The sequence below is a fragment of the Centroberyx gerrardi genome, chromosome 9 (genome assembly GCF_048128805.1).
Source record: "Centroberyx gerrardi isolate f3 chromosome 9, fCenGer3.hap1.cur.20231027, whole genome shotgun sequence".
NCBI classification, from domain to species: domain Eukaryota; kingdom Metazoa; phylum Chordata; class Actinopteri; order Beryciformes; family Berycidae; genus Centroberyx; species Centroberyx gerrardi.
In genome coordinates, this window is record NC_136005.1 from 20,597,020 (window position 1) to 20,610,972 (window position 13,953).

Genomic DNA, 13,953 nt, shown 5'->3' on the forward strand with positions numbered 1-13,953 from the left:
GCTGCACCTGAACCAGGTCAAGGGTGGCGGGTGGTGATGATGGGATCTAAAGTTGGAGAGATTGTGATTCTGGATTTGGCACATGGGGTTCAGGCTTGGTCATGTTTCGGGGTCAGGCAGGTCAGACTCGGGGCTGCGCGGCGGGGCTGGGTGGGGTCTGGGCTCCAGCCGGCTCAAGCTTGTCGGAGGTGAGTTGGGTCTCCATTACGGTGGCGTCTGGGTAGGGGTTGGGGTACGGGTTTGGGAACGGGTTGGTGAGGCTGGTCATGGGTACGAGGGTGTGTGTGGGCTTAGCGGTGAGGTCGGTAGCATCGGGTCCGGTTGTGAAGGTGTCACCGTTGCTGGACAGGGCTTCTCCCCCCTGGCTGCTGTTCAGGTGGCCGGGGTCTCGGCCTGCAGGCTGGACATGCGGATCTGAGAGCTGCTCTTGCTGAGGATGGACAGCTGCGTGCCCCCGTTCACCCCACTGCTCGCCAACGAAGGATGCCGGTGCTTCAGGTCCACAGCAAAGTATCTGTTCACCGTCCAGCTGCGCCATTTCCTCTTGATCTCCGATTGCACCTTGAGGGATATACTTCACAAGGTCATTATTAATGGACCCCGCTGGAAAGACACAAGCTCTCTGTCCCTCAGTATCACTCTAGCCCTGTCTGTCTTGTACAATCTGCACACTGATTTAAGTTGCAAATCTATTTTAATTAATTTAAATCTGAGTTTAAAACAAATTCTATTCCTTGTCGATATGATGTTTCAGTATTAATGCTCTGTATATTCAATAAATAAGTTATGCATTCAGAAGACAAATGTGATGTGTGTGTCAGTTATTTCTTTGTTTTAAAGGAGCGTTACCTCTCCATTCAGGAAGCAGTAGAGGACAGCCACAACAAAACCCTGAAGAGACACAGAGGATCAAAAACATGAGACAAAACTACTGGCATATCTAATGTATCAATAACAATTTATTAGATAAAACACTTTACAGTCTAAACCAATGCTTATATTATACAACTATTTTAATAGTGCATCCTCATGCATTGTAGAAACAATGTATATAATTTCACTTTTTGTATGGACAGCCAAAAGTGTAAGTATACAAATAATGATCTGAAGTTGTTTTGCTGGTGTTCTTGTATTAACATTATTAAAAATGTTGGCCATAATCAAAAGCTGACAGTCTGTTCTCTTGGCTCATGTTTAGATCTTGATGTGAATTCATCCAATCATCCGACCACTCACCTGGAAGGATCCGAGGCCGAGCTCGAACACCAGACGTTCTCTTTTACTGACGTTCTCAGGGGAGAAGGCAAACACGGTGTAGTGGATCCCAAACAGGGGAATCAGTAGCAGAGTGGAGCGGGCCAACCTCCTGCCAAGTAACACACACCACATCATCAAGAGAGGACCAGTACGTTGCTTATAATTAGGACACAGTATGGGGTTGTCGTCCAAATTTTGCGGGAAAAAGGAAAGAAGTAACTGTATGTCTGATGTATGTCTAACTGCTAACTGTCTGATAATTGGCACATTTACATTCACATTTAAGTATGGAAGTTATAGGGGGATTATACATTTGTTGTAACAACTAATGTAAAGAGATGGAGAGGGAGAGCAAGAAAAAAATAATGCAAACACATTTAACAGACACACGGTGTGGACATACAGTGACGTGATCTCATGAAATCTGATCTTTAGAATCACATCCAAATGATAAGTGTAACTCTAGCCAATACAACATTTTCAATGCCAGGCAACAAAGATACAAGTAAAAACAAGCGCTACTTACAGGTAAATACTGGATTCATTTCCACCAATGTCTGGGGACTGTAACTTCTGGACAAGGATGATGATGATGCCAATGAAGAGGACAAAGTTGATCTGTGGGGGAATATAATGTGAAAATCCAGTAAATCCTTGGTAAAAAAAAAAGTACTGTTCTTGTATTCAGGTTTCTCGAACATGAGAATAGAGACACATCAATGATAACGCACCATAATTGAGGCCAGCACAGGTCCCTTTATCACCCACCAGATGGCAGCATTGTCATTCATATCCCAACACCTGAGAGAAGAGGTAAAAAATATGCAAACATTCATCATATTGGACAGTCACCACATATAAAGACAGCCTCCAACTTAGGACTAAATGCTGTGGGCCATAACGTACCCTATGTCATCGAAGTGCAGCCTCAGCACCGCCCATATGGTCACACAGACTGTGGGGGTTCCTGATTGTAACATACAAAAATACAATGCATACATTAACACATTGGGCATTTAATCACTTGATCATATCAAGATCAAATCCAGCAAGTCAAGTCAGGGTGTGATGGCAGATGTCTCACCCCAGCCAATGATGATGTACCAGTAGAAATATCTCCTCTCGGGGAAGAAGGTTTCCACCAGTAGAGTGAAGAGGTACAGACCCTCGATGAACAGCCAGAAGTAGTTAGAGAGGACGCAGTAGTGGAAGAACACCATCACCGCTTTACACTCCACCTTCAAGGAGAAACAGACAAAGACAACTGTGATTAGCTCGAGTGCATTTCTGAAGAGGGAGTGCAGGTATCTAATCTAATCATCAAGGGGCGATTTGAAGGTAGGGGAATGGAATTCAATTTGCTCGCACAAATTACTGAGTATATTCCCCAAGGTAAGTATGGATTTCGGGGAAAATGTGAGGAAAAAAAAAAACAGAATTAAGAGAAGAAAAATAATTTACCTGCCCACCACTAAATTCCTTGTTACGTTTGAACAAATCATTGACTGCCTATCACAAAAGAACAGAGACTGGGTTGGTGTGCGTGCACATTTGTGTTACTCACAGTGTGTATGAAGCAGTGCTCGCTGTCCTCCTTGGCGTAAAGCACGCCGTCTTTGATGAAGACGGAAATGGCTCTCAGGATGAATGACACAAATAGGTTCATGTGGATGAAGTTCCTGGTGCAGTGCAGTTTCCTGTGTTGAAAACCAGGATCAGTAACTCAGCAATGATGAATTCTGTGTCCCCTTCCCCTTACAGTATCACCGTAAAACTTCCACACTTTCTCTAAATACACATCCCCAATAAAAGCCGGATACAAAAATATGGCAGAATTACTAAAATATCATTAAAGCTGCCATAGATACAGGGTCTTTCCACGAATGGAGTTGAATTTATGTCCCACCTCCTTTTGAGGAGTGATTTAAAGCAAAATAGTAAAAATATATATTTCTATGTGAAAAGTGAAATGAATTACACTGTTATTTCAAATATTTATCTGTAAATTAGTCTTTAAATTAACAAAAAAAATGCACATTAAGTTTATCCCACCATGACATTGAACTACTACATGAAATATTTCCTAAAAGATCTTCCAGTAATATGGTAATTTCAATATAGTTGTGTGCAATTGTATGTATTTTAATATTTATAAATGATATAAATTCATTAATAATTAATTTTAATTATTAAAACATGGTATTAACCTGTGTCCCACGTTTAAAGTGCAACCCTGTTACCAAAACATGACCCCCCCTACGAAAAAAAATGGAACATTCCATAAATCAGATATTAACACGACGTTACATCATCAAGATCTTTTCTGGACAATGGCCAGGCCACATGTAAGTACCCTCCTTTCATTTTCTCTATTTTCATAGAAATGTCATTGTTGGCTGCTTTCGTCAACCTCAAGGATTCAACCCTGTTACCAAAATTATTGTTAGAAAATATATTTGAATATAATTTTAGTTTACTTTATTAAAAAGATATGCTTATCAGTAGCTAGCATGCAACATGTGCTCCGTAGCTAGCTAACCCCTCCTGAGTTATAGCATCCTTTAGGCTAAATCTGCAACCCTGTTACTTGCAGCCATGTGCAACCCTGTTACTCATTGTTGAGTAACAGGGTTGTGCAGTAGTAACAGGGTTGCAAATCACATAGGTTTTGGATGAGACGGGTTAGGGTTAGGGTTAGGGTTGATATAAGTATAGTGTAGCCTATTGTGTATGTTTTTCAATACAAAATATAAATATTAAATACAAAATATAAATATGAAAACTAATCCTTGCAAATGCAATAGGGTCCTCCGCACCATCAGTGCTCGGGCCCTAAATATCTGTAAATTGTTATTAACATGTTTGTTTACATGTTAATATGTTGGCTTTAACATTAGTTAATGTGTTATTAGGCAGTTAACAATATGTCAGTTAAAGTGTTATTAACATGTTTGTATACATGTTAATAGGTCTGCTTGTTGCTGTTAGCAAATGCTTACAAAAGCCGTAGTAATACATTGTAAATGACTAAATGTATGTATTAACATTAACAAGCAGACCTATTCACATGTATATAAACGTGTTAATAACCCTTTTCCGGAGTGTTTGCAAATGAAAGTTATCATTTACTAACACATTGTTAACTGTTTACCAACACATTAACTAATGTTAACAAGCAGACCTTCTTATGTAGGCATAACAAACACATACACACACCCACACACGTGCGTAGAGAAATTGTGGATCAGCCATCAGTCGGTTGCATCTGCTACTCTGCCTAGTGAATGGAGTCAAACGAGGTATCGAAATTCATATTTGTTTAAAAATAACACACAGCAATAGTAGGTGTTCTGATAAAAGAGTTTGTAAATGCAATTTCATGTTTAAAAATGTGCATAAAATGTGTTAAAGTGCATTATTTGTTCAACCCTGTTACTCATTGCAACCCTGTTAAGCAAAGTTCAACCCTGTTACTCAATCATTTTTAATGAAAACAGTATTTTACACACAGTCTTTACAGTTATGCTTACTATAATAACAATGTAATAACTTAATTATTAAGTTAAAATGATAAGTACTCACCAATTGGTAATATTTTCTTTTTTTTTAATCAAAAATAACTCAATAAAGTCTTTAGCATACAATGAAAAGTGACAAAACACAGGGAAATTTGTTGGTTGTACCTTATATTGAGAGATTTAAAAGGACTACATTCAACATATATATTAATTATATCTAGAAAATAGAAAAATATGTTGCAATAGAATTTTAAATGTTATTCAGAAACCTACTTAAATATTGGTAACAGGGTTGCAAAAATGGTGCGCATGTCAGGAAAAAACAGCTTATAAAATACTTTGTTTGATGACCTGAGGTGGGCAAATAACATTTTCTGAAGGTTAAACATCTTCTTTCATTATGACTTTATTGAAATAAACCTAAAAACAAAGTTTGTTTTTTAAAAAGCTTCAGACCCAATTTCAACTCCATTCGTGGAAAGGCCCTACAGGTACTTGTGCATAAGCCTTGAAATTCCTTGGAATTCTTTACAAAATAGTGGTAAATTCATGTTTAGCCATACTACTGTGGACCAAAATAAATTATTGCCTGTCTCTAATAAAGGCCTGGTCTTTTGTTGATGTAAATACATTTTTTTTTTAAACTTTCATTACTGGAAGTTTTACGATATGTGCCTGCACCTCATCATCACCTCATCATGAAATTCTCTATGGCTTTTTACCAAGCAATCAATAAAGATTATAAAGACTATTAAGATTCTTTATTCTGACTTCAACCAAGGAATATTACTTTCCCTTCAGCTCGTCCCCAGACTGCATGCTGTTTTTCTCTCTTCCTGCAGACAAAAGAGTTCACTGACTGGCTGCCTCTCTACCCTGAGGACCGCCGAACATTTAGGACACACTCCCTCTGTCCTCCACCTGAATCCCCCTTCGAACTTCACCTCACTGGACCCTGAAGCACCGACACCTTCCACTGCCCACCACCTCTTCCCCTCACCACCTCCACGTTTGTCTAATGAACTCCCCTCCGGGACTTGTTGGCACCGTTCTCACTGTGTTGTCGGGTTGTGTCGCCCGACTGCTGTTTCCCCAACACCAGACCCTGCTGTCGTACACCAACAGTGACTGATCCAGATTGAAATGTCTCACCTGAACCTGCACAGGATGACCATGGCCGTGGTGAGGGAGACCAGGGAGGTGCTGTAGCCCACGGTATACAGAGCCTTCACTGACACATAGTACATATCCTAAACAGGAGACAACAGCACAATAAATATACTCTGCAGTGTGACAGCTGACAGATACATACATTAAAACCCTTAAATAGAGGTGGCTGAAGGCACTTTAGTGGTTTGCTTACCGGGTGGCTGCTGTTGCCGTCATCAAAGAGGCAGGCGTCTACGTAGTGAGGGAAGGTCTCAGACCAGCCGAACTCAGTACAGTTACGGCTCACCTTCCCCAGCTCTGTGAACACAATACAGTTTATTTGATAATGGTTTATTTTGGCAGAGAGGTTATACAACTGAGGTTCAAACAAACACAGACTTTACATCTGCCAGTGTCAGAAGTACATCTGGAGTCAGACTTGTGAGTAGTGTGGAATCAGGAAGAATTAATTATATCAGTTAATAGAGCTTCAATAGAGTTTTAGTATCTTGTGGTATAAATGTTGTTTTGGAGACTTTTCCACACCGCCAAGGATAAAATTCTGGGGTAAACACTGAATTCTTGCAGGTTCTTTTGCATTTTTGGCATGAAATTGGTCAAATTTAAACTGTATTGTCTCTTGTGCTACTACACTGCAATATGAATAAGGGTTTGCTCTTTTGGGTATAAACAAGTTGCTTTAAATAATCCAATAAAATCAACTTAATTAATTTCAAATTGTAATTCAGCATGAGTAGCCTATCCCAGCTGCTGCTGCCATCTGTAACTGACCGTAGTCTTCTTCGCTCATGAACTCAGAGAAGAGTTCAGGGCAGTTGACCTCCACCACTTCGCCAATCCTGGCAGGCTGCCAGCATGTCAGGTTGTCCCAAAACCATTGGCACCCTGGGGACACAGCAGGTAGAGAGATATATGAGCGGTTTTATTCCAAAACACTGTATGCCCAATTTGGGAAAAATGCTACCTGAGCGTCATCTACTGATATTTCTAAATCACAGATCCCCAAAAACATAACTTACACAAAAATCATGTCATGTCCTTTTGAACAAGCAAGGACCATTTTTTTGTAATTAAACTCTTATACTGTCCACTACAGTTCTGCCCCTCCCTAAACAGAGTATCTGCTGCATGTAGGGTCCCGCATCCCTCCAAAGGGCAGAATTGTTGCTGCAGCTTGTTTATTTGTTTGTTTGTTTGTTTTTAAATAAAATATTAATATGAAAGCATCATTTTCTGCCAATATTGAATCATGGCAACAGCCCAACTGCCAGTCATTACTATGTGAGTTTGCATATCTAGGAAAGGAAGAGACTACAGAGAGTCTTGGTAGCGTGGGGATTGACTGGGTAGTTAACGAAGATATAATGAACAAAAATGATAGATTTTAGAGAGAAGACGATTAGTGAAATTTGTTTCTATGTTTTTGTAAGATGGTATTTTAATACAGGCTTTGCAGTTGTGTCTAGTAACCACAGCTGGCTCCATCATGGAGGTCTATTAAACATACAAGTAATGGGTGTGGGTCCATACAGTAATGTTCTAGCTAAAAGTGAAGTCTGATGAAGTAGATTTCCAAATTTAGGTTACAGTGACACCCTAAACTGCCTTGTCTTTAGCCCGGCCTAGCTAAGAAGAGTCAGCTCATCATACTAATGTATTTTCATTGACGGCATCATTTTAGTGTGACATTATGCTGCCAGCTCTGTCCAGCAGGTGGCAAATGAATGCTACAACACAGCTATAATTGCCCTTTTAATGCATGTGATGAACACTTAAATAGATTTCATCAATTTTCTGATCTTTGATGGAGAATTTATTTAATTTAGTCTGTTGGCCCATGGTTTCTATTTTTCGATTAGTGCCGATATTTCTTCACTAGCCCGAAACGGGCAAATGGAAATGCAGATATCAGTCAAATGGTTAGTATCCCAAATGATTACATTACATTACATTACATCCCTGTCTCAAGGATAATAGCATGAAGCTGGCTGGTCAGGCTATAACTTGGAGGACTAAATGGATTTCACATAGCACAGGTTGTGCGGCCATTTAATAAGTGTGAGTGTGTGTTTGGTATACCGCCGGTGACCTTGCCAGACTGTCATTGAGATTCACAACCATGGTGCTGTCCCTCCCACCCACTCCACCCCCTCTTCCCTCATTGACCCCAGCCACCTTTTTACTGTTAAGAGCACATGGCCAGAGTTACAATTCAGAGAAATCAGGTGCAAAGCTCCACCCTCCCCCATTTACCGTCAAACCATCCCTCTGTATTGTCCCCCAGTATTACTTAACAGCGTGTATATAGAAGAGGTCATTGTGTTTCAATATCAGTCACGTAAAGCAGAACTGCAGCATAAGCAGCTATACACTTCACTGGAGTGCTGGAGAGAGAGAGACATTCAGTGTGACAGCACAGCATGCGGCTTCAAGCTGAAACACTGTTAGTATCCCGGGCCAGCTGTGCTGCTGTCTTCCCAAATTGTAACTTTCACCCTCCATCATCACAATACACACAAACATGTCCACGCATGCACACACAGACACACACAGTTGAAGAGAACTGCTATATTTATCTTCAGTTTCCTCACAGACACTCTTCAGATATTCCTAGAATTTCATTTTCATGTTAAAACCCTAAAGGTTTTTCAGCATTAATAACAAGGAGTCTCTCACAGTAGACGTCCATCCTTGCTCCACTGAGCACTGTGTTGTTATTTTAACAGCACAGGCCAGAGTCAATAGTGGAGTGACTCTAGGGAACACAGTACGGTGGAAGCACCAGCAGCTGATTGTGATGGTTGGAGGGATGAAGACCCTGTCTCAGTCTATTTTCCTCTTTATCCATCATCCAATCTGTCAGATGAGACGCCTGTCACTCACTGGCGCACTGGTCAGCTTGCATTTTTCATCATAAGACGCTGTCCATTTAGAGCCTTCTGCTTCACTCACAAGCAGAGGCACAGAGTGCAATGCCATAATTCATTTACTTTGTTGAGTTTCTCTGTTGGACCTACATTGTTATTTGTTCTACAAAACACGCACAAAACAGGCTCACACATACACACACACACACACACACACACACACACACACACACACACACACATTTCACAAGCAACAAGCCTACATAATGATCTCTTTTTGCAGACAAGCCGGTCAGACTCAACTCCCATTTGTTGAATTATCTCCCGCTCATTAGTATGGCACCCCTGAAGTTGTTCTCCTTATTAATCGCTGTGTTTATTCTTGTTTTTTAACCAGCTCCCGTTGAACACTGCTACAACATAAACAAAATAGTATTTAAAATGAGGGGGATGAATTAAAGGCTACACTCGCTCACACAAACACAGACACAGACACACACACACACACCTACACACACACACACACACACACACACACATGACCTACCAAATTCTGGATCATTTCCTGGATCATCTGAAGCGATCTTTTCCATGCATTTCTCTTGCTCTCTCTTGATGACACAGTCAGAGTGCCCATGCTGGCCTGAAACCTGGAAGACAGCATGAACACACACACACACACACACATACACACACACACCACACACCACAGAGAGAAAGAGAGAGAGAGAGAGAGAGAGTTGATTAATTAATGATTAATTTCTTGTTACATGCTTTCGCAATATTGTTTGTTTGTAAACTATCATGCCAATATAGCACATTGAATTGAATTGAACTGAAGAGAGAGAGAGAGAGAGAGAGAGAGAGAGAGAGAGAGAGAGAGAGAGAGAGAGAGAGTCAAATGGTTAAGGATTACATCACAGCAGAGAAGAGGGACCCAAAGGTAAAATGGAAGACGCTGCTTCATTAGTTTCACCATGTGGTTCACACCACAGTGTGGGAGAGGTCTTAGTGCTGGGACCTGTTTAACACTCAACCAATTAAACAAACCATTTCAGAGCTGCTGGCATTTTCCCTGTGTTAACTGACCCGGTGGAGAGGCATTATCCTACTGAAAACAAGGCAGGAAAGACACTCAAACATGCACTGCTCACACTGGACCATGGCAGGCATCGCTCCCATCTATAGGGACCGCAGACACACACACAGACAGACAGACAGACAGACAGACAGACAGACGGACAGAGAGACTGTTATGGTAGCTAAAACGCTTTCCAATATCTTCAACACAGTGGAGACCAGAGATCAGAACGACAGCCAGAACCCCGGAGCTACAACCACAGACATGGAGGTCGCGTCCAGGAAGGCCCTCCTCACAAACCCTCTCTGCCCGCTGACAGCCGCACAATGCTGGGCCGGCGCTGGAGGTCAGAGCGGGGTGCCGATGGAGGCGGGTGTCTGGCAAGGGGACGCTCTTGTGTCTTTGTGCTGGTATCAGCCTGGGAGACGCCGCGTCACAGCTTTACGAGGCGCACCAGGGGAGCGCTCGGCTATTATTCACTGACGTCAGCCGCGCTCATTGTGGAGTCATACACAGAGAATTCTGCCAGGCACCGGTGTAATAGAAACACATCACTTATTGTGCATCGGCTGGCAGCGGTGTTAAACAAGTGTAGACGCACACTGTCTGCATGTGCGCTGTACGAAAGGCCACCTGCAGACTAACAGTGCTATATGGTCTAATACACTAGTGACTGATGACACACATTTTGTGAATTTCTATGTACATGGCAGCCAGAGGGATGGGTGTTTTGGTGAAGGTACAGTAGCGAAGCCAAACATTTTGTGTGATTGATGCAACTTGGCTGTGTGAGCCTGGGAAAGTTTAAGCATGAGTTTGTGTGTGCTTCTATGTGTGTGTGTGTGTATCCTGTGTAGTCTCCTGTGACTAATTATATCACTATCTGTCCATCCTGGATCATCATACTACATCTAATTAGGTCAAACTGTGTGTGCCCAGCTTGATCAGCTTTCAGAGTGCGTGTACATGTGCGTTCGTGCGTGTGTGTGTGTGTGTGTGTGTGTGTGAGTACGGCTGCGTAATGCTTGCTAAATGATCACATGGTCAATGGAGAGAGCCATTATGTCATACCATATAAATTTTAAACTAATCCAGTCGTTAAATCACTGCCTACAGCACCACGGCTTCTGACCCCACTGCTACTTCACTAATATACCACACTAACACTACTTAGCAGTGTTCTGTGGCACCTCCTGTAACCTCAATGTAGGATATTGGTAGTACCAGCTTCAGAGAAATCAAATTTAAGGTTAAAGCTGCAATATGCACATTTTTTCACATTAAAATAACTAAATAAATACTGTAAGTCTGTCTGTCTGTGACCCCACATGCCTAAATAACCCTGTTTACCTGAAATTGGCTTTTCAATGATCTTCAGGAGGTTTTGGGGACAGCAGGACTTGCAATGCACTTTGCTGCCTCAAGGTGAAAAGTTGCACATAGTAGCTTTAAAAGTAGTTCAGGGTCATGTAAAGGACAGCCAATGACAGACACAAGATAACCAACATCATAATGGGACACAAAACAGAACAGTTAATGTTTAAAACGTGTAAAAACGATATAATATGATATGAATATAAAAAATCTGCATTCAAAAAAAGCACAGACTTTTCATATGATTACAGAATGGTCGTGGTCCAATCTGTGTGTGGCCTTTCTATGTCATGGTGTGACAACCTCATCATCAGCTAATTGCCCTGGATCACGATTTCACTCCACTAACGTTTCACTACATTATTACCAACTCACCTTGAGACAACAACAACAATAACAAACAGGTGTTGCTTGGATAGAGGCATGGCTATAGATTAATGGTATCATTCTGCCAAATAACCCCATTCTATGTACAATATTGAATTGAGTATGGAAAAATAGAATAGCAAAAGTCATGGCATTTGTCTGACAACAATTCAATGCTATGTACACTATGGAAAGAAATTAGTTAGGGAAAAACAGCAAAATCGACTATTAGCTATTGGAGGCAGTCATCCATTATCATTCTCTATACATTTGGCTGGTGTTTCTGGACTGATCATCTACTATGATGCTAACGTGTTAAAACTGTTTCTCTCCAAATCACACAGATTCATGAGCTCACAGGAGCTGACAGTGGTAAGTTTGGTGGAGATGTATTGTCTGTTTTAATTAGCAATGGCGGTTGCTAGGCAGCAGCTAGTGAGTGAACCCCAGACGACAAGAAGACAACGCCACAGCAGAGAGCCTCTTTAAATTAGACGTCATTTCACGTTACTGGCCAAACATCATTACTGCCAACATGGAGGATTATTCTTGAAAAATACCCCCCCCCCCCCCCCCCCCCCTTCCCTTCACCCACCCACTCATGAGCTATTGTGCTACGACAGTTTTCTTTTTACCATAATGATGCGCTCACAGTTTGCCATTACCACAGGTAACTTCATAAAAGGTTTGTGTGTGTGTGTGTGTGTGTGTGTGTGTCCGTGTCTGGATGTGTGTGTGAGGCCTTGTATCATGAGAAATGTTTACTATGAGTCGGTCATGCATACTGATGAGGGCAGTGTCAGCCTCCAACCCTCACCCAGGAGGGATTAGAGTCCCAATTTACATAAACAGTCATGTACCCCATTACATATACAGTCTCTCTCTCTTTCTCTCTCTCTCTCTCTCGCTCTCTCTCTGTCTCTCTCTCTTTCTCTCTCTCTCTCTCTATCTCTCTCTCTTCTAATTCAATCTTCCCACCTTCCCACAGTGCAATATATAGACTGTGTAATTTTCATTCCCGTTCCCCCTCCACAAACCCTACTCTCTCTTTCTCTCTCCCTCTCTCTCAACATAACCAAGACCTATACAAGGAAAAATGCAAAACGACCCCCGATATTTCCTACACATGTTAATAGAACCTCTCCATCCTCCCTCTCACCCACCCAACACTCCCTCTCCTCTCTCTCTGATGCTCTTCCCCGTCTCTCTCATGGACACATCCTCATTTTCAGCAGACCGCTTTGCTCATATAAACCTATCTCTCAGTTCCTCTGACAACAATTCAGATCACAGCCAACTACTGTAATGGAGAATCACTTTACTCGAGGAGAGGAGAGGAGAGGAGAGGAGAGGGGAGGAAGAGGAGAGGAGGAGAGGAGAGGAGAGGAAAGGAGAAGAGCAAGTAACCGTAACAAGGAGCTTCTCCTTCCCAGCAGATTCAACAGACAGGAATAATGTTGAATAAACAATGAATAAGTAATGACAATGCATCCCTATCTGTTATTCCAGCCACTCGCTGATCAATAAATTATTAATGAAAACACAGCTTTATCTGTTATTGTGACACTGTGAGTGACTGTACAAGTGCATGAAAATGAAGCCTCAATCCCTGTTTGAATTTATTCAGGTACAGCCCCACCTGTTGCTGAGTCACTTTTCATTTCATTACTTTTGCCAACACGCACGCAAGGAAGTACACTCACTCATGCACACACACACACACACACACACACACACACACACACTCACACATAAATTGAAGTTAGACTACCCATTTTCCCTCCGAAACTGCAAAAAAAAAAAAAAAGGTTGGTGATCAGCTTACCAAGGGCAAGAGGAGGAAGAGGGTGTGGATCAGCGGGCTGATGGTGGCAGCGGACATTTTGTGTTCCTCTGAGTCAGGAGTTTCCTATATAGACCGAGCTCTTATGGGCTTGACAGGCGCACAGGACAGGATGCTGGTCAGCTCACCTTGGGATCTGAAAAACACAAAGGAGTAGGACGTTAAGAGTCACTGAAGAGAGGTGGGTGGAGCGCGGGCGGGGCTGTTGAACATGTCTTTATAAAAGAGTGTGCACAGTATATTCAGTGCAGCATATATATATCGAATGTACCCACGTTTGTCTGCATCGTATCCACCTGAGAGACACAATTAAATAGAAATGCTAAGAGATTTGTAGACTAGAAAAGGAGATAGACTAGAGAAAATGAAAAAAAAAGTTGTGTGTGCGTGCATGCATGTGGGTTTGTGCATGTGCAGTATATGTGTGTTTAATAACATAAGCAGGTGATTTCACTGATTAGCACACCTTCAACCAAA

The 13,953-nt window shown here is 41.8% G+C and overlaps 2 protein-coding genes across 2 annotated transcripts in view; both read right to left on the bottom strand.

Annotated features, from left to right (window-relative positions):
- Positions 1-306: 306 nt before the first annotated feature.
- Positions 307-13,515, bottom strand: adcyap1r1b (adenylate cyclase activating polypeptide 1b (pituitary) receptor type I). The gene is made up of 13 exons (XM_071918397.2): positions 13,459-13,515; positions 9,360-9,462; positions 6,717-6,830; positions 6,139-6,242; positions 5,928-6,025; positions 2,822-2,954; positions 2,342-2,495; positions 2,164-2,224; positions 1,989-2,058; positions 1,784-1,875; positions 1,237-1,366; positions 850-891; positions 307-561 (listed from the first exon to the last, which is right to left on the bottom strand). The coding sequence occupies exons 1-13, from the start codon at positions 13,513-13,515 to the stop codon at positions 373-375; spliced, it is 1,347 nt and encodes a 448-aa protein (XP_071774498.1). The 3' UTR covers positions 307-372.
- An 80-nt stretch (positions 13,516-13,595) lies between these two features.
- The window catches only part of LOC139926661 (proproteinase E-like), a 32,961-nt gene continuing 32,603 nt past the window's right edge, over positions 13,596-13,953 (bottom strand). The window contains exons 9-10 of the mRNA XM_071918436.2: positions 13,748-13,772; positions 13,596-13,612 (exon numbers count right to left, since the gene is read on the bottom strand). Of these exons, the coding sequence (XP_071774537.1) occupies positions 13,596-13,612; positions 13,748-13,772 (42 nt within the window). The remainder of the gene's footprint in view (positions 13,613-13,747; positions 13,773-13,953) is intronic.

Bases quoted from the DNA above. Each gene is read 5' to 3' on its own strand.
- adcyap1r1b (XM_071918397.2), bottom strand. From the start codon at position 13,515: ATGTCCGCTGCCACCATCAGCCCGCTGATCCACACCCTCTTCCTCCTC. The intron at 9,463-13,458 runs GTAAGCTGATCA...GCTGTCTTCCAG, and splicing joins TCTTCCTCCTCTTGCCCTTG to GTTTCAGGCCAGCATGGGCA. The intron at 6,026-6,138 runs GTAAGCAAACCA...TCTCCTGTTTAG, and splicing joins ACGGCAACAGCAGCCACCCG to GATATGTACTATGTGTCAGT.